The 19,584-nt window shown below is 38.3% G+C and overlaps 1 protein-coding gene across 2 annotated transcripts in view; it reads right to left on the minus strand.

Moving 5' to 3' along the window:
* dnaaf11 (dynein axonemal assembly factor 11) overlaps positions 1-19,584 on the minus strand; it is a 134,738-nt gene that overhangs the window by 106,391 nt on the left and 8,763 nt on the right. For both annotated transcript variants that reach the window (XM_033998814.3, XM_059022599.1), the window contains exon 7: positions 2,623-2,697. In XM_033998814.3, the coding sequence (XP_033854705.2) occupies positions 2,623-2,697 (75 nt within the window). The remainder of the gene's footprint in view (positions 1-2,622; positions 2,698-19,584) is intronic.

Below are 19,584 nucleotides of genomic sequence, written 5' to 3' on the forward strand. Positions count from 1 at the left end.
TAGACAGATGCTCTCTGTTCACCAATATATCAGGTTTAGATCAGACAGCAGCTGTGCAAGGTTCCCAACACACCTAAGTCAATGTGGTTTTGCTTTGTAATGGTAGGACACCTGGCTATAAGAAACGTGTCTGGGTTCCAGACTAATTTGTTTTGCATAATCACCCAATCAGCCATTTTAAAATGATCAACTGACCTGGGCTTGGCTAAAACTGGTAACATAACAGTGGCTTCATATTTTGCTTCCAGCACTGGCCACACCTACAAAATATTCTAACCTTATCAGGATAGTGCAGAATGTTACTCACAGTATCTGATCTATATAAATCATTGTGCGGAAACCTTTTTAAAAGTAGAAAAATGCTTAGTAGTGAAAATGCTTTGCTGAAGGCAACCATTACAAGTACTTTAACATAAGATAAAAAGTAATCAGTCTTTGCTTTATGTCATGTTAAATATCTGTTTTGCAGTAATATAAATTTAAAAAGGGTTAGGTTTGAAGCTAAGTTCATGCAATAAAATGAAATACTGGTAATCTGAAAATAGCCGTAATTATTGATTGGATGATATTAGTGGAAAACGGAAATAACATATATCTCAGATACTCTTAACTTTCTTAAGAATGTTCTTATCAAGCAGATACATGTGTATGACATACAGGCATGCAATTGGGAATAAAGATTCCTTATATAACCCTAGGAGAGCATTAGATAACATGCTAAAGCAACTCCTTATCAAGTTCATAATTGGACAAGAGGTTCTCTAGATATGTGCACAACTCTAAAGTGTGACAAACAAACTGTATGCGTACACTGTATCCTCCAGCAGCAAGTTTGTAAATATCTTAATTGAAACATGCAGCTTTTTTTCAGCTGTTGGACTTGAATACTGGGGTGTGATTCTTGCAAAATGTGTAACTCTGTGAAAAAGCACCTGGAGTCCGTTTCATAAAGAATTGTGATTGCAATTTGCTATGGAGCTATTTGCAAGCTTACAGAGACGTGCGATGTGTGCGTTTCATAAATCACATCGCAAGTGCCGTCGCTTACATTCCTTTTAGTGATTTGCGCTCTGAAAAATCAGTCACTCGGCAATCGACTTTAAAGCACATTTGGAATAACTTACAATGGCCGGTGTAACAAGGAAAGTAATTTTTTCTAAAGAAGAAATTAATACAATTATAGAATGTATTGGTCAAAACAAATCGGTTCTATTAGGCAAGTTGTTGGGAACCCTAACTAGCAAAAAAAAGAAAAAGTGTCAAATGATCACAGATCAAACAAATGTTTTGGGGTTGGGGAGAGAAAGGTAACAGAAGTATGAAAGAAATGGATAGCGTGCAGAACTAAATCAAAAAAGAGGCAAAAAGAAGGAGGAAAGCAAAACATACAGGCAGTGGAAACACCAATAATATTTAGGACCATATTTTGGTTAAGTAGCTGTTGCAGGTATTGAGGGCGGATTGGACATAAGCAGAAGAAACGAAAGCATGACACCTCCTGTTATCTTTAACACAGTTTCTGAGTAAGTAACCATGTCTTTTTACCCATCTAACTTAAGTAGAGCAATATGTATAAGGTAAATAAATTATATTATTATTATTATTAACTTACTCGCTGTCTCCCAAAGCCATCTATCACCAATGTCACTAAAGTGATCTGTGATATCACAATTTGCCCAAATTAAGCTGTCATGTGTACTCCCAGGGTATCGAACACAGACAACATCTAACACGGACATTTTGGTATCCCAGATCACATGAATATTAATGGAATGAAAACCTTTCCTGCATAAGTGTGCTCATTCTCAGCAGGGGACAAAATTTGTATCTGACTTCCATCTACGGCTCCAAGTAGCCTACTTTCAGCAAACCACATAGTTTAAAGAAGTCAGTCATTACCCTCTTTATGTCGGGTTCTTCAGGAAAGCTTATGTAGTCACCAATGTGGCTAGACAAAGCTGTAAATACGGATCTAGAAACAGTGGCATTACTTATACCATGACAGTCGGCTACTACTTCCTGAAAACTACCGCTTGCATAGAGAGAGCAGTTAAGACTTGCAATGACATGTGTATACTGTAAAAAAAAAAGAAAAAAAAGGGAAAAAGTGTTTTAAACACCTTTTATTTATTTTTTTTAAAAGTGTAGTGACATATTTCGTTGTGTTTTATTTCTAATTTCTTGATCTAATAAATCACACACATTAATTAATTAATTATCTCTGCTCCTGGCAATCAGTACTTTGATTCTAATTCTGAGTCTGTATACACATCAAAAGGGTTTGCCCGGTCCCTAATTACTCTCTCTTCTCATTCCTCTGACATATCGACGACGAGCTAGTAGTAGTATGAGAACTGCGATATCTATTAAAATGATTTGCGATGAAAATTATGACTTGTGGTTGGCCTCTAGCACTCGCAAGTTTCAGGGGAAAACCTGCAATGTCCCAGCCCTGTGACAAATTGCAAACTGCGAGGGGTCTACGACAGCGATTCCTTGCAAATCGCTTTTATGAAACGGGCCCCTGGTGTATAAATACTACTTATGCATGACATTGCATAGATGTCCCATCATTTTAAAATTCAAATTTTACTAATTTAAAATAAAAATATTTTTACTTACTTGGGCTCATTTACATTCAGCACACGTCCTTCTTCAGTGATCAGTTTCCTTGGTGGCTTCTGTTTTTCTGTTTCCCTAAAATTAAGTAAAAAGTTATAATGTTAATGCTGACAACCAATGAACTACCTTTTCCAATCAGAGTGATATTGGATAACTCTTGGCGTTGAGTTGCATTTGTGGGTAAAATGGGTAAATCAGATTCTATAACTAACTGTTGTACTGTTTAAAACTGTATTCCACAGATATAAGCGATGGTGCATAAGCAATGGTGACTGCATCACATTTCAACATCAGCATTCCACAAGGGACATAAAATCAGGAACACAGGGCTGTGGTAGAAAACAGTGGTACTAAAAAGAAAACTTGGTAATAAAATTACATACATGTTTCGACAGGAAGTCTTTTCAAATAACAGACAAATATTCAATTTGTTATCATGAAGACATGCATACATCCATATAGCTTCCAAGATGTTAGTACTTAAAGGGAAACATCAAGTAGTCCACAGTATGTGAGATAACTTCTTGTAACAAATGTAAATGCGACATTTGATCAAATTCAGTAAAGTAGTTCCCAAGATATAACCTAAAGTAACCCTCAGGAGCTTGTGACAAGGACTGCCCACACTAATATGTATTTGGTGATTGAAAAGAACACAAAAGTGGTATGGCTTATAAATGAATCCTAGCACTAGTATATTTGCATTCTGGCAATGATTTCTAAACAGACCATAAGTGGAAGACCTTCAAGTAGGCAGTGTGTAAATCACCACATAGGACAGTATAAGCTATTCTAAATGATAGAGCAGTGTTACAAATGTACCATGATTAGTCAGCCATTGCAATGGTGCAGTAATACCTGATTTCAAGACTCCAGTCCTTAATTAACACTGCTGATCAGTTGGTCACCTTGGGCCATCATTCATCAATGGAGGCTTAACTATTAATAGATTCAGCCAGCAGTTCATAATTGCCATTATCCTTTTTTTCTTTGCTCTGTTATAGCAAGTCAAGGGAAGTCTGAAAACATTCCTCAGTTAAAAGGGATGTTTCAACAAAAATCCTTGTTCATTTCCTAAGCTTCAGGTAATTGGACACCAGTAGAGATATGTATACATTATACAGCAATTTGCTCCATTTACTTCTTTTAATAAATTTATATATATTTTTTTATTATTTTTTTTTTTAATTAATAACATTTTGTATAAAAGATTAATTGAAGAGCAGGTACTCTCAGAGTAAACGGTAGAGAAAATAGCAGAGTAAAGTTAATCTGCTTTCACCACAGCAAGCTTACACAGTAAGTAAATAAGAGAGTAAATTAAACCTCAGTTAAGGCTGGTTTCGCAGTGGTGTAGGCTATTTTCTTATATTTTGTATTTATTAGATTTCGACCAAATACTTGATACTGAAGCGAGAACAAGACCTGAAGGAGTATCAAGGGGACTGCCTGCAGTAAGGTGGAAGTTGGGGAGGTGGAGGGTAGGATTACAACTGGGACAGCACCCAGGTGAGTTTACCCGAGATATATATAGGACGTTATCTAATGAGCAATTATTCAATAATCCTAAAGAGAGAGCAATCACTCAATAATGAAGTGTAAAAATGAATGTTTCAAATTGCATGTCTGCTACAGTATGTGTCGATACAGACTTGCGCATCCCTGTCCGGGAGGGGTCTGAGAGACAGGTGAAAGAAGAACAATAAAAAGGAGGATGCTCCCGGCAAGTACTTTAAAATATATGTTTTAACATATTTTACATTTCTGTTTTTTTTTAGTTCATGTTTACTTAATAATAGTGGTGGGCAACTAAATTTAAAAGTTATACCGATATCGGACATGTATTTAGATATTGATAATATCTTCCAAAATACAGAAATATAAATCGCATAATTATAATACCATGTACACATATATTTAATTAACAGACGTTAACAGATATTTACAAAGTAATAACTTACTTTAACATAGTGGTTTTTTGCTTCATAATATCCATGGAGAAAAAGATATTTTCAGCACACAGACTTAAGCTGCTCTGCTTATAAATGTTGACTTACGACACCTCTAAAATTATTAAGTACGGTGTCATGCTGAATTTTGCATTATTTTTCAGATATGATTTGATGACCATAAAAAAAAAACACACCTTGTTTATAATACCGAAAGTTCACATTTGAACAACGGCGATTAATAAATAATAGCGTAAGTGATCACACTGACAATTCAATGAAACACTGACACATGCAGATATCTCAAAATAATGCAAAATTCAGCAGTGTGCAAAATGTGTAATGACACCGGCAACACTTTATGGACAGCCAATAGTGCCAAACTTAATACACCATGCAAATAACGGCAATCAATGTAATAAAATGGTTAAATACTTTAGTGTGTGTGGTGTTTCTTTGCCTATGAGACTGGCAATGATTGATATGCATAGGGTTTATTGTATCTTAATAAAAAATAAACTTGATTATATGGTTTGTATTTTAGCAGTATTAACAATAAAAAGTGTGTCTCTGTGATTTAAAATCCCAAGATATTGTGGCGGAGTGTCCCACCCCTATGTATATGTGTGCTGTTATTATTATGATTTATTATTATATATGAAGGCGAAGGCCAATATTTGTTTATGTATTGTTTGGCAAGGACGAACAAAGTGCCATCCAACATATTTGTTATTATTTTAAATACCTAGTGGGAATGCGTGACTGATCAGCTACTGAGTATTTAATTAGCTGACAGTCACGCATCCTTACATAATATGTGCAAAATGTGACCGAGGGATAATAAGATCATTGTTAACCAGTTAGTCCCTCGGTCACCAATATAAAAGACCTGCAGCTTTGGTGAAGGGGGTTCAGAGTGGAGAACTAGTGTGGAGAAGAGGTCATATTAGTAAACACGGAGAAATAGCAATTGCTAAACGTGCTGGTTTATTAACCAGCACGATACTTGTTAGTGTTTATTGTTTGTTTGTTTGGCCAACATGCCCTTTTCTTTTGTGTAGTTGTGCTTTGTTTAAATCTTTTGTTTATTATTTAAATAAAAGAACTGAACACCGTAGCGTTTCAGTTTTGCCCCGCCAGAACCTGCTTGTGTGTGTTCCTTTCTGGTCTGACGTCATCACTGCAGCCATCCTGGTCACAGGAAATATCATATCAAAATATCGATATTGGTGCCCATCACTACTTAATAACCTTCCTAAATGATAACGCAATAACAAACTAACTATATTGTTCACGGGGAGGGAGCCAGGCTACCTGTAGTGATGTCGCCCAACTTCTCGGAGAGCCGCCTACTGTTAGGACCAAGCCCTCGATGCAGCCGTAGTTTATAAGAGGGCTGCATTGTGAAGTGACTCCAAGGCTGGGCGCACGGCACCCTCAGGGACATGGAGATAGTAAAGATTGAAAATATATGAATTAAGTAAATTATAGACTTCCAAAGCCGGGGTACCCCCAGAGAACCTGCAACGAGAAGATTGTCTTGTGTTATGAAGGAAGCGCTCCTTCTGCGAGGTTAGCTAGAATAAGCTTAGATCCTTGGATTGTGAGGGGAGAGATAGCGCATGAGATGCTAAAAGGTTGGGTTTTGGCCAGGGGTCCCCTCTGACTCACAGAGAACCTTCCTTGGTAGGCAAAGGAAGCGTTGCTTGCACAAAGGTCGAGGAAGTGTGACTCGCTAACCCCCCAAAGGATGGATCTCAGGCTCCCCGCTAAAGATTCCTATGAGCGCAGACGAACAAAAGAGCCGCCAATGCATATACAAAACAAAGAAAGAAAGAAAACATTTAACACAACAATGAAGGTTAGTAACTGGCTCCCCACTAACTATGTGAAGACCCTCCGCTCAGTGGAAAGGCTAATCCCACTTTCTTTTTAGGGGGAAACCTTTGGTGGCCACACCGGAAGGGTTGTCCCCACTCCGGACATACTAGCAATAGACTGTTGTGCAGAAGATATCTCAGATGGGGAAGAACGTATGTATGATTAAACTGCTGATGAGGTCCAGCGCCCCATATTTTTAATTAGATACTGGTTAATCTTTGCTCTTGCTGCTGATGTGAATGAGGAGTATAGAATTGAGGGGAAGTCCTGCTCTGGAAACTAACATGGACAGATGAGATGTGAACCAATGTCTGGATATAACAGTCGACAAACAGGGGGTCAAAATTTGAAATAGGTTTGCGTTCTGCGATATATTTCTGCACGGAAGCATATGGGCATAGAGGACAGTCAGTTTTTGATAGATGAATAAATTGACCATGCCGAAGCTGATCCGTTTTGGAAATGCGCAAGAAGAGAATAAAGTGGGAATCTAAGACAAGCGTGAGATCACTGCAGCGAATACCTATTTTAGGAAAGCTGTCAATAGAAGGAAATGCATATTCTGAGCATCTTAACCCAAAAAAATGCAGTTATACAACTATAGAGAAGCAGCCTTGAAGGCAGATTGAAATCAAGTTGCCCAGAATACCTAAAGAGATAGGCAGGCGAAAAGGAGAAGCAGTCTGAGAGCTCTTAGAGATTCCGCGCAGGAGGAGACGGACAGCCGGTATTGATAGGAGAGTTTTAATCCTGCTTTGGGAGCAGGAAGTCAAATGGGTGGTCCAGCTGGTGGAATCAGAGGATCTGGTGGAAGGAGCAAGTGATGCAGCCATGTATACTTGCACTGCACTGAGTAGTTTGCTGATAGTTGGGTTCAGTTGAAAATTAGCTGGTTGAACTGGGGTGTCACTGCTGGAGTTGGCAGAGCTGTAGGGACCAGACGGTGAAATCTGGAAACGAGAAAGAGCATCAGCTGCATTATTATAAATGCCTGGTAGATGGTGGGCTTGGATTAGAAAATTATTTGACACTGAAATCCATATTAACCGCTGCAGTAATTGCATAATAAGAGGTGAACTGGAACGGCCTTTATTGATCATATGAACTGTAGATTTGTTATCACAAAAGAATAGTAATGATTTCTCTGACCAAAGATGACCCCATAGATGTACTGGGTACATTTTAGATGCAGTGATAGGTTTGATGGCCATGCATTAGAGAACCACTGATTCTTTAAAAGACCGCCGAATCCCGTAAATGAAGAGTCCATAAATAAAGCCAGGTCATGAGGTGCTAAAATGAAATCATCATAGAACATAGACAGGCCATTCCAATGCTGTATGAGAGCAGACCACATTTTAATGTCTTTCCTAGCTTCTGATGAAATATTGATGTAGAAGTCCAAGTTTTTTGCTGTCGATGAAAGAGCAAGTAATCGAGATATAAATGTCTGGAGGTTTTTGCTTTGGAGAGGAGGGATTTGATGGTTGAAAAACCGTTCTCTAGTCCATCAATTAGGTAGCTGACAAAAATCTTGTCTGGATGATTCAGAAGTTTTTGTTTTAAAATGGAAATATTTATGGTTGTGGTGACTAAGTGTTGGAAAAAGTCACTTTGGTGCTACTGGGCAGATGGCTTTAGAATGAGTGTCCCCTCAGAAACTGCACATATGGATGTTTTTGCACTGCCTGAATAAGCATATACTGGAGTTGAAATTATTACAGATTTGCCTTCCTCCTGCATATCTGATTCTTCGGCAGAATTTGTCTTCCCGTGGATTGCTCAGGTGGGGCTGAAGAATGGATGGAGTTAGGGATCGAGGTTCTGTTTGAAAAGCGGGGAGGAGTGATGCAGACTGCTGATTTGGAGGAGGTTGATGCTATGGCAGCTTTCGGGCAGACAGAGGTTGAGTGGCCGGTGGAACCACAGACCCTGCATGCTCTGAGACCACTGAAAATCTTGTTTAACAGATCTAAATAGGGTTGTGCCCAGTCGATAATGTGGTTATCTGATGCCAAAATAGCTGCTGCATTTGCTGACAAGGATTTGTGGTAGTCGAAAAACATGATCCCTCCATACCTGACAGACAGCTTCATGATGTAGAATTCATAAGAATCAAGTTCTTGCCTGCGGATCGGGTATACAGAACATAGCACATCTCTAAATATAGCGAAGGCCAGGACGAATTCCCCCAGGGTTAGATTCTTCAGTAAATCAGGGGTCTCTGGATTTCACAATCCACTACTCTATGGTCCAGAAACTCAGATGTAGCCACCAATAGTGAAACCAGGTTAACGTCTTTACTTTCAATTATGCTTCACTGAATCTGCGGGGGATATTGAGTGATGACGGGCAGTGGTTGAGGCAGCAGAACCATATGCTGTGGCAGTTGCAAGGTTGTAGATCGGAGGCTCGACCGCAGGAACCGGTGTCGTCAGAAATAAGTTGACCGGGAAATAAGTTGATCGCGCAATAAGGCAAAAGTAGACAAAAGTAAGGCGGGGCTACAGTTTGATTAAAGGGGAGGTTCACTGCATGGCTTTTTATTTTTATCTGGCCGTTTTATTTACTAGACTGTGTATGTTGGTGCGTGTCCGTGCCACTGTATTTTCGTATGAACTTTAAAATGTGTGATCGACGACTGTTTCTATGGTAAACTGTTTTAAACCTCTGTCTTTTTATGTTTCTGTAACATCAATGTCAATCTGATGTAGTTTATGTGTGATCACGGAGATTTATTTATATATTAAATGATTTTACACGTCAAAATGTTGTCAATCTTTAATCAAAATTAAAATGTTTCAGTAATATAATCTGATGACATGCTGCATCCATCATATTGGTATGACAAGGTCGTATTTTTACATTTTAATATTAGTATAGCTGTAACTTTACTACAGTTAGACGTGGCAAAACATAGGTCTACACAGTTAAAAAAAAAGGAATAGTATATACAGTTCCTTGATTTGTCTGCATGTCTTAAGCATTAACATTTATTGTTACACATACAATTATTTTTATTTAAAAAAGGTTCTAGGTTTAGAGTTGTGGTTTTTAAATTGGGATAGGGTGAAGAAAATTAACCACAAATAGCCAGACGAAGGTTCTTTTTAGTAAGGAATTGTGTCGTGTACTCAGGTTTGGAATTAAAAAAAATCTCTCGTGTTGTTTGCACACAATACATTAACATAAATGCCATATTCTTCGTAAACGTGAAAATTGTATTCCTTGCAGCAATATATAGTATTACTAAGGGATAAGATTTGTACTATGTTTGTACTTGTACTTGATAGGACAAATACAGAAATGAAAAACGTATGCCATGGTAGATATGATTGCTCGTTATGTCTTGCATGGTTATTGCACTACAGGAATTTACCATTTTTGAAATCATGCTGCTCTACAGTAGCCTACATATACTGTATGATCTGTCCTAATTATACAAAGTACTGTATGTAAAAATAAATGAAACAACAAAGCACATAATACTAAATAATAATACTGTATAAGCAACATTTTTCAAGTACATCATGTGATTGATGTGCACCATCGCAGCAGAGAGCTCATTTTTTTCCATGACTGAAACTCATGCTTTAACATTTGGAAAATCGCTCGTATACCTGTCCATACAGTAGTGCTTCCTAAAACAAGAACACCTCCAGAAATGCAAAATAATGTTAAATATGTAACACTTTTAAATTCCGTATTTGTCATACATGCCAACAGTCCCTATATGGTTCTGACAGTCCCGATTTCCTCGCAAATGCGTCCCGATGCACAGGAATAAAGTCCCGGTATTTGATACTGATCACTAACTTATATAAAGGTAAGAACGCTTCATTCATTATGTCTATTTTACTCTCATGATAGTCGTGTCGAGTGGGGGGGGGGGGGGCGATACGTCTATTATATGATTATTAGTTTTTTGCGTATGACTCCTCCCATGTATATGATGTGTATGACACACACCACCCCCCCCCCCCCCCCGGAGATAAGCGTCCCGCTGAACAGTTTCCAAATGTTGGCAAGTATGATTTGTTGCTAATATATATTACAGCGATATTCACATTCCCTTATGTAGCGTCACACTGTCGAATATATCCGATCTATTAATTTTAAATTATTTATTTAATATAAAAGGTACTGTATGTAAACAAAAATGAAAGAACAAATATAAAATAATAATACTGTATAAGCAATGTTTTTCAAGTACATCATGTAATTGATGTGCACCGTGGCTAGTTAGTAATCGCAGCATGCGGCTTAATTTTTTCCATGATTGAAACTCATGCTTTAACTTTTGGACAATCGCTCGCATACCTGCTGTCTATACTGTAGTGCTTCCCAAAACAAAAACACCTCCAGAAATGCAAAATAACGTTAATACGTAACACATTTCGCTAGTTAACGTTTGTTACACAAACAGAAACGCAATCAGAAATGTACAATCATACAATTCATTTTAAATTATTTATTTGCTGCTAATATATATTAGAGCGATATTCACATTCCCTTATCTAGCATAATACTGTCAAATATATCAGATCTACATGTTAATATAAATTATACGTACAAAAGTCATTTTAAATTATGCATTTTTGTTGGGCTAATATATCCGATCTAAAGCGATATTCACATCATCTTATCTAGCAGCATACTGCCGAATAAATCAGATCTACTAATTGAAATAAATTATACTTACACAATTAATTTTAAATTATTTATTGTTCATTAATATATCCGATCAACTTATTTCCTGGGCTCGATCTACTTATTTCCTAGCCTAGGCTTGTTTACATTTGAAACAATGGAACCTCCCCTTTAAATTCTAGAGCTTGATCAACTTATTTCCCGATCAACTTATTTCCTGGGACTCCGGGATTGGTATAAAATTTGAAGTGGCAGTGGCTGAGTTTACTGCAGGAATGGAGGACTGAGGATAAGGTATTAGTGAATGGTTGCATGAATGCTTTTATTTCATAAAAAATCCAAGAATGTTCCTGCTGAGTTTCGCTGACTGGAGCAGCTGCCTGCAGGAGTAGTTTGCTTTGAGACAGTCTGCCTGCTGTCTAACCTGGGCCGCTGAACAGCTGAGCACGACTGGGGAGTTTTCTTGGGTGGAAGAATTGGTTCTACCAAGATGGAGTTGTTGTTGTTATTATTATTATTATTATTATTATTATTATTATTATTATTAATTTATTTATTAGCCAACGCCCTTATCCAGGGCGACTTACAATTGTTACAAGATATCACATTATTTTTACATACAATTACCCATTTATACAGCTGGGTTTTTCTAGAGCAATCTAGGTAAAGAACCTTGCTCAAGGGTACAGCAGCAGTGTCCCCCATCTGGGATTGAACCCATGACCCTCCGGTCAAGAGTCCAGAGCCCTAACCACTACTCCATACTGCTACCCATTTGCAATAAAAAATGAAAAAGAGATTCCCAATTGCTGCCTGCTGGGATCTCGCTGACATTTTTGAGGAGGGTCTTTATCAGCTTGTTGAGAATCCAGTTCTTAAAGTAGTCACTCAGGAGAGGTAGATCGACAGGGATTGACTCCTTGGACGGCGGGTAGTGGTATGCTGTCCTGCTCGGGAGGCACCTGTTCGGATTTTAAGGAGACGTCTGATAGAGGGAAGAATGGTGGGCTGAAGCTGTCGGAGAATGTTCTGATACAGACAAGTTATCTTCAAAAACCTCTGAATCCGAGGAAGAGATGTAAGGTAAGTACTCCATACTTGAGTTTTCTTTAATCTTTATGCTGAAAGAAATTAGCTGTGGGTCTTGCAATCCGCTTAGGTTCAGAACCAAAACGAAAAAACACAAGACGAAGGTATGGGGTGTGAGTAATGGTTTAAATAGGCAGTAGATTTGATTTACTATAGGAGATAAAAGGATAGGGAGGAGCCTCGCTCCCGTCCCCCAAACCATACACACTGGGTTAACATAGAAAATAAGTTTGAAATTGGGCTGTGTGACAGGCTAACGTCACTGGCAAGGCTTGTTTCCATCAAGGAGCAAGACTCAAGAAGCTGCAGTTTAAAACGCACGTTTATTAACAAAAACACACTAACAACCAAATAGGCGCATTCGCCAAAATAAAAGGTTTAGACAAAAACACAGCACAGCACACCACACATCAAACACACCTTCACCAACATTAATATTAACACCAGTGATTTTCCCTTTTTATACACCTGTGCTGGAGCCTAATTGATCATCAATTATTCCATTGTGGCCCCAGCCACACTCCTACATGTGTTCTGGCAGGGAGGAATTTAACTCTCTCCTTGCCAACCCAATATTCCCCCCACACACACACAAAAAGAATAGATATAACCTATACTTTTGATATGTATCTTTCACACTACAGGCAACACCACTGACCACTCCAAGGCAACACTGGAGTGCCGCGAAATAAATAGGATTGAATCCTATTTGTTTTGGGGGGGGGGATTTGTCGTGCGACAACTAGGGAATTGAGCAATCAGAGAACAGCTACAATGCAATGCACTGCACTGCACATGGTCCAGCAGGGTGAAACAGTATGCAAAATGACAGAGGAAAAATGAATACTTGCTGTGGAAAAAAATCCAGATCTGTATGACAAAGATCATCACAATTATAAATATACAGATTTGAAAGACAATATATGGGAGTCCATTTCGAAGGAACTGGATAAGCCTGGTGTATGATTTATTGCCATGTACAGTCACCTCCAAAATTATTGGCACCCTTGATAAAGATGAGCAAAAAAGACTGTATAAAATAAATAATACCAGTACTGAGTTATATTGTAATTTTCCAACATGTGGAATATATTTGACTTTATTAATGATTCAATGGAATCAACCAAAATTACACATTTCTCAAATTATATATTTATTTCCAAAAAAAATGAAGTGTCACAATTATTGGCACCCTTGTTATCAGTACTTTGTGCACCCTCCCCTTGCAAGGATAACGGCACTGAGTCTTTTTCTATAACGTTTAATGAGATTGGAGAACACATTGGGAGAGATCTTTGACCATTCCTCCATACAGAATCTTTCCAGATCCTTGATATCCTTCGGTCTGCGCTTCTGGACTGTTCTCTTCAATTGAAACCACAGGTTTTCAATGGGGTTCAAGTCTGGAGACTGAGATGGCCATTGCAAAATGTTGATTTTGTGGTCAATTAACTGTTTCTTTGTGGATTTTGATGTGTGCTTGGGGTCACTGTCTTGCTGGAAGATCCACTTGCAGCCAAGTTTCAGCCTCCTGGCAGAGGCAACCAGGTTTTTGGCTAAAATGTCCTGGTACTGGGTAGAGTTCATGATGCCGTTGACCTTAACAAGGGCCCCAGGACCAGTGGAAGCAAAACAACCAACCCCATAACATCAAAGATCCACCACCATATTGTACAGTAGGTATGAGGTTCTTTTCTGCACACGCATGCTTCTTTCAACGCCAAACCCACCGCTGGTGTGCGTGGCCAAAGAGCTCTATTTTCGTCTCATCTGACCATAGCACCTGGTTCCAATCAAAGTGCCAATGCCGTTTAGCAAACTCCAGGCGCTTACGTTTGTTGGTTGCTCTCAATAAAGGCTTTTTTCTGGCAACCCTTCCAAATAGCCTATTGGCATGGAGGTGGCGTCTAATTGTAGATTTGGAGACTTGGTGACCCCAAGATGCAACCAAATTCTGTAATTCTCCAACTGTGGCCCTTGGATTTCCCTTTGCCTTCCGAACCATCTGCCTCACTGTGCGTGGGGGCAAGATACACTTGTGTCCTCTACCAGGCAAGTTTACCACTGTTCCAGTGGTTTTGAACTTCTTAATTATTGCCCTAATAGTGGTAGTTTTTTAGCTATTGTTTTGAATCCATTGCCTGATTTATGAGGGTCAACAACCATTTGTCACTTTTCATTTGTCTTTCCCCATGGTGATGGATGACAAATGGATTTAATATGCGTGTTACCTCATTTTTACACCCCAGTGAAATAGGAAGCCATGGAAGGCCACAATACAGTTCCTTAAGACTGAGATGAACTTAAAGTAGAATGTTAATGCAGATTTAATTTTGTTTGATTTTATTTATAAGAATCTTAGGGGTGCCAATAATTTTGACACCTATCTTTTTGAGAAAACATTTTATTATCTCTGAGCAATTGTATTAGAATAAAAGAATATGGTTTTCCCATATATTTGAGCATAAAATATAGCTCATTAGCTGTGTTGTTTACTTTATACAGCCTTTTTTGTATGTTGAAATACTATCAGAGAAGACACTCAATTTCCACATCATGTTGTCGAATATGTACCAGTCTTGACCATAGTTTTGTTAATAGCAATTTTTAATAGTTGTATAGATCTGACAGTTTTCAAACACGTCACATCGCCACATGTGTCAATTCTGGTGTGTATGGTCTCTGTGAAAAGCTTGTCACTCAATGAAATATCGCAGCGCATCTGGTGTGTGGCAGCCTTTACTTTTGTGTTCTATGCTACACTTGAACTATGTTGGGTTTGGTTATTACCCTTTTTAAAAGACACTGTATCTTTAAGCTTTTGCTGCTGGAGTACTTAATGGCAGGATAAAAACGGAGTGACAGTTTGGAACGAAAAAAAACTCGAAATTAAAGGTTGAAAATGCTTTTTTAGGGTGAATTGTTCATGTTTGTTCCTCATTTGGTTATTCAGAATGTAAACTTTCATCATTTGATAGACTGGTGCAGTCAAACAGTCCGTGCACCTGCCATAACTGCATTTAGTTTTTCCAAACCATTAATAATAACTCCCTATGGAAAGTTGCTAAATCACAGCTTTATGATTATATATTAAAGAATAAAACTGCCATTCAGAGGTTCTACAGACTACATGGTTTTACTATATTGTTACTGTGCTAGTCCATTATCTGAGCTTCATAAGATTTTCTCCACATAGTAATTTAGTATTTATCATTATCATTATCGTTTTTAACACAATACACAGGAGCAGCTAGCCTTGTAAATGTTTAGAGCTTCTTTAAGTTTCTTAAATGGAGATCATTTTATTTAATTTCTTTGGGCATCAGATAATAGCCTGGTGCAAAATGTACATTAATGGGAACATTTGGTTCTTAACACTCCAGTAGGGTATAGCAAAATGACACCAACTAAAAATTAAATGAAACTAAATGTACTTGTCCTTGATAAGTGCTTTTGAGAGCTGCTGATGGCACAGGAATTTTATATGCTCCCTTGGCAGTGTTTTTCCTTCTCACTGCCCCTGACTAAAAGGGACCAGCCTTTTTACAGCAAGAAAACAGTACAAATTGTGATGGTGACTTTTGTAAACTAGAAATCTGGTTCACAAAAGTCCATCAAAACCCAATAGATGAAAATAACTTTAAATTACTACCGTTCTTGAATGGAATTCAACCAGTGTTGTATTCAGGGGTGTAGTGCTTGGGGGAGGGGGGGTTGCGGGGGAGCACTGCTCCCTGTGGGACATATTCCCTGAATATAATAATACATGAACGTGTACTAATGATATAACTGGACTACTTAATGAAACTGCCGTGTCTTAGGAAAAAAGCAAACTGCTGTGTCTTAAGGAAAAGGGCCCCTTGGTTCCTGGCAGACATACTGAACTATGTGACCTACTGATTAGAGGACCTGCGCCTGAACTAGATTAGGCTGAGCGGACAGTTGAATTAAGTACAGATAATTCACACGTGCAACAACAATCATTTTGATGCCAGGAAGACATAAACTAGCGATGTCCCAGTGGAAAAGGACATTAAAACATCAAAGGACTGTGAGTTTAAAAAAGGCAAGATACACAAATGATCTCATGAAAGTGGCTAGTTAGCAGAGTGAGAAGACTATAAACATCCAAGCCAAAATGAACATTTTGCGCTCCACATCGAATGCTAAACAAGGTGCTGTCACTCTGCTAAGCAAAGCTGCAACTCCGGGACTCTGCCTAAAAACGGAATCATGACAGGCCTCTGCCTGAAAACAGACCCAAGACGAGAAGCAAGCTGCAAGCGAGTCAACGACCACAAGCAATGAGACTGAGGCCCGGCTAAAGGACTGCCGTAAAACTTAGAGACTTATCAGACAAACCAGTCTAGGTCTGCTGTACACCTAAAACCACAGTATCCAAAAGAAACTGTGCCCTGCTACCTGTGTAGCTAAAAGATTCAGCGAAGAGGACAGAGCAGACGGGCGCTGTTATGGATCCTATACTGAGGACTGAAGACTTTGTTGCAGCTGTTTGTTGATTCTATCAAGAATTGAAAGCTGTGTTGCCGAGTTTGATCCAACGTAGGATTGAAGATTTCATTGCGGAGAGGAGAGCTTTGTACTGGACACTTCAACAGATTGAGTTTCCAAGCCAGCAGACCAAAAGGCTAAGCTTCAAGGAGCTGTTGAGTATAATTCCAGTTGCATTTTCCTTTCAAGGAACTAAATTAATTAATTGTAACACATTCACATAGAATTGAACTGTTAATTATTTAGTTTGCACACTTTGCGTGTGAAATAACTTTTAGTGAAACTTGATGAAGTAACAATAAGTAATCTATCTCATATTGTTGCATGAAGAATTTCTTTAAAAGTAAACTTGCCATATACTTAATCTATATACCATTAATAAGCTTAATGTGATATATTCTAAGATTGTCTGCATCATCTCATTTGAGACTGTGTGCTTGGATGTGGGCGTGTGTGTGAGACAGCAAGCTATTACATCACAGCCTGCTTGCTTGCTCAACTGCTGGTGTGTGAGGAGACAGACGGTGTCATACGGGGGGGAGGGGGGTGTAGATAATAGCGACCCCTCACTTCTAAATATAGCACTACACCACTGGTTGTATTCCAAAACCAATCCACCATTAACTTTTTCTTTTTTTTTTAATAGCAGTTAACATTGTACTCCCTTGTGCTTTAAAATTGATGAGTATATTACTGGTAATGCCAGCTTTTTAATGAATACCTTCTGGGCATGGATCCTTAGTCATCTTCAGCCAGGCTCTGTGGTTATAAGATTCTTGCCTCATTAATATTTCAATATTCTACAGTAAAAATTCTAAAACTTCATATATCCATCAAAAAGTCAAACAATAAATGACCCATTAAATGTTAAGTGGACCTGGAAAAAAATATTGATACCAGCTATAGTGAACTTTTAAGCACATGAACAGACAAAAAAAAATAATTTTAACCTGATGTTTCTCTTACATCAGTTATGAGAACTGTTCCATTTTCTCCAGGAACAAGGCAGGCAGCTGAGCCAACAACTTTCCATTTCACCTTCTAATGGGTTGTTCCATTTACTCTGTAAAAGAAAATTGGCCAGTGGAGACCTTTTAACCCCCCGTGCAAGGTGAAAGTTTTAAATGTACTGTAGTCAGCTTACCACCCCGATCATTTGTCCACCACCTCTATTCAAGTGTTATGACCAGCGCAAGTGTGTGCTTTAGCCCTATAGTTTGGGCTTCTGTTTTTCTGTTTTTATTAATTTCATTTTTTGGTGCTTATTTTTAGCTTTTATTTTTTTATTTTTTCGGGGATGTCACTTTTTATATACTGTATGAAATTATTGTTTTCGGTTGCTTTCAAAAGTTCTTGGGCGTTTTTTTTTTTTTCTGTCACAATATGTATAGTAGCTCGACAGTACACTTCAATTGTTCCTTCTTTTCTTTGCTGTCTTCCACAACAAAATCCTTATGGTCACGGGCATATTCTTCTGGGGTTTTTTTGTGTCTTTAGGCATTTTTTTACATTTTGCCACACTTTGCAATCCTGTTTTAAATTCTACGAGCGTGTAAATACTCCCTATTGAACTGTAATATAGCTTTAAATCTTGCGAACAAGAACAATCCTCCGTTTCTACTTGTAATCTCCTTTTAAAACTTGCAAGTGTATTACAATCCTCCAACAGAAATGTAGGAATTTGCAGCCACTCAGCAAAGAATAAATCTATGTGAGATACAAGTCAGGAAGGAAGGATATTGCTCAACTTCTTATTGTATTACTTGTATTGTAACGCTTGAAATGTTTTTGCTTACGATTGTAAGTCGCCCTGGATAAGGGCGTCTGCTAAGAAATAAATAATAATAATAATAAAATAATAATTTAACCCACTCTCAAAATAAAATGTGTTGTGGAATTTTCGCAACTTATTTCTTGGGACTCAACAATACTACACAATATTCCAATTCTTTATTAAGCAGAAGCAGTCATACAAGTACAGCGCAAATGAGGATGCTATATTTCGTATAAAGAGATACAAAATAAGCTAATGAAACAAAAATGTGATACAAAATAAAAGTATACCGTCGGGTTACAAAAAAGAAAGATAGCAGTGCATCTCTAACAGCAGGACCCTCGCTTCAGGCTGAGGTAGCTGTTCCTCTGCTTGCCTGAGCACCTCCTTACGTTCCTGGCACAGAATGTGCAGAATACAGCAGGCCGTAATAATTTGGGGAACAAGCGTGTGGTTCACTTCAGTAGTATCCGCCCCCTCCCTTGCAATAGGCCAAATGCCTGTTCAACGACCACTTGGATTTGGCCCAGTTTATTATTAATAAAGACCTAACAACAACAACCCCCCCCCCCCCCCCCCCCCAACACACACACGATGTGTGAAAAGCAGTGTAGGCGACAACACTAAAACAATATTAAAAAAGCAGGCACTATCCATCAGCAAATTAGATCTTTAATAACCATTTACGTCACACATGATGACGCGTGGATTCTCTGCTCATGTAAACAGTATTTTGGGGACTTTCACGGTTAACAGCATGAGAATCTAAGTGGGCCATCAACATGGCTAATTTAATCTGCCCCCCCTCCCCCCCTTTCATTTGCATAGAGTTCGGGGAAAAGCAGGCGTTCCAAAGGGAAATGAGAGGCTTTACATATAAACACAAAAATACACCATGTCCATGTTTATTTCACAAGAAACAGATGTCTTGAGAAAAGCAAACACATGTAATGTGGCCTAAAGTCTTTTTTAACATTTTCTAAAGGTATGTAAAACCTGCTGTAGCAGGGCTTAAGCCCTGCACATGTAAAGTGTTTTGTTTTGTGTTGAATTGTGTAAATGTAAATTATTAGAGAACCTGACATTTCGTCTGGGACATCCTACCTG

This window comes from Acipenser ruthenus, chromosome 4 (assembly GCF_902713425.1).
Source record: "Acipenser ruthenus chromosome 4, fAciRut3.2 maternal haplotype, whole genome shotgun sequence".
Classification (NCBI taxonomy): domain Eukaryota; kingdom Metazoa; phylum Chordata; class Actinopteri; order Acipenseriformes; family Acipenseridae; genus Acipenser; species Acipenser ruthenus.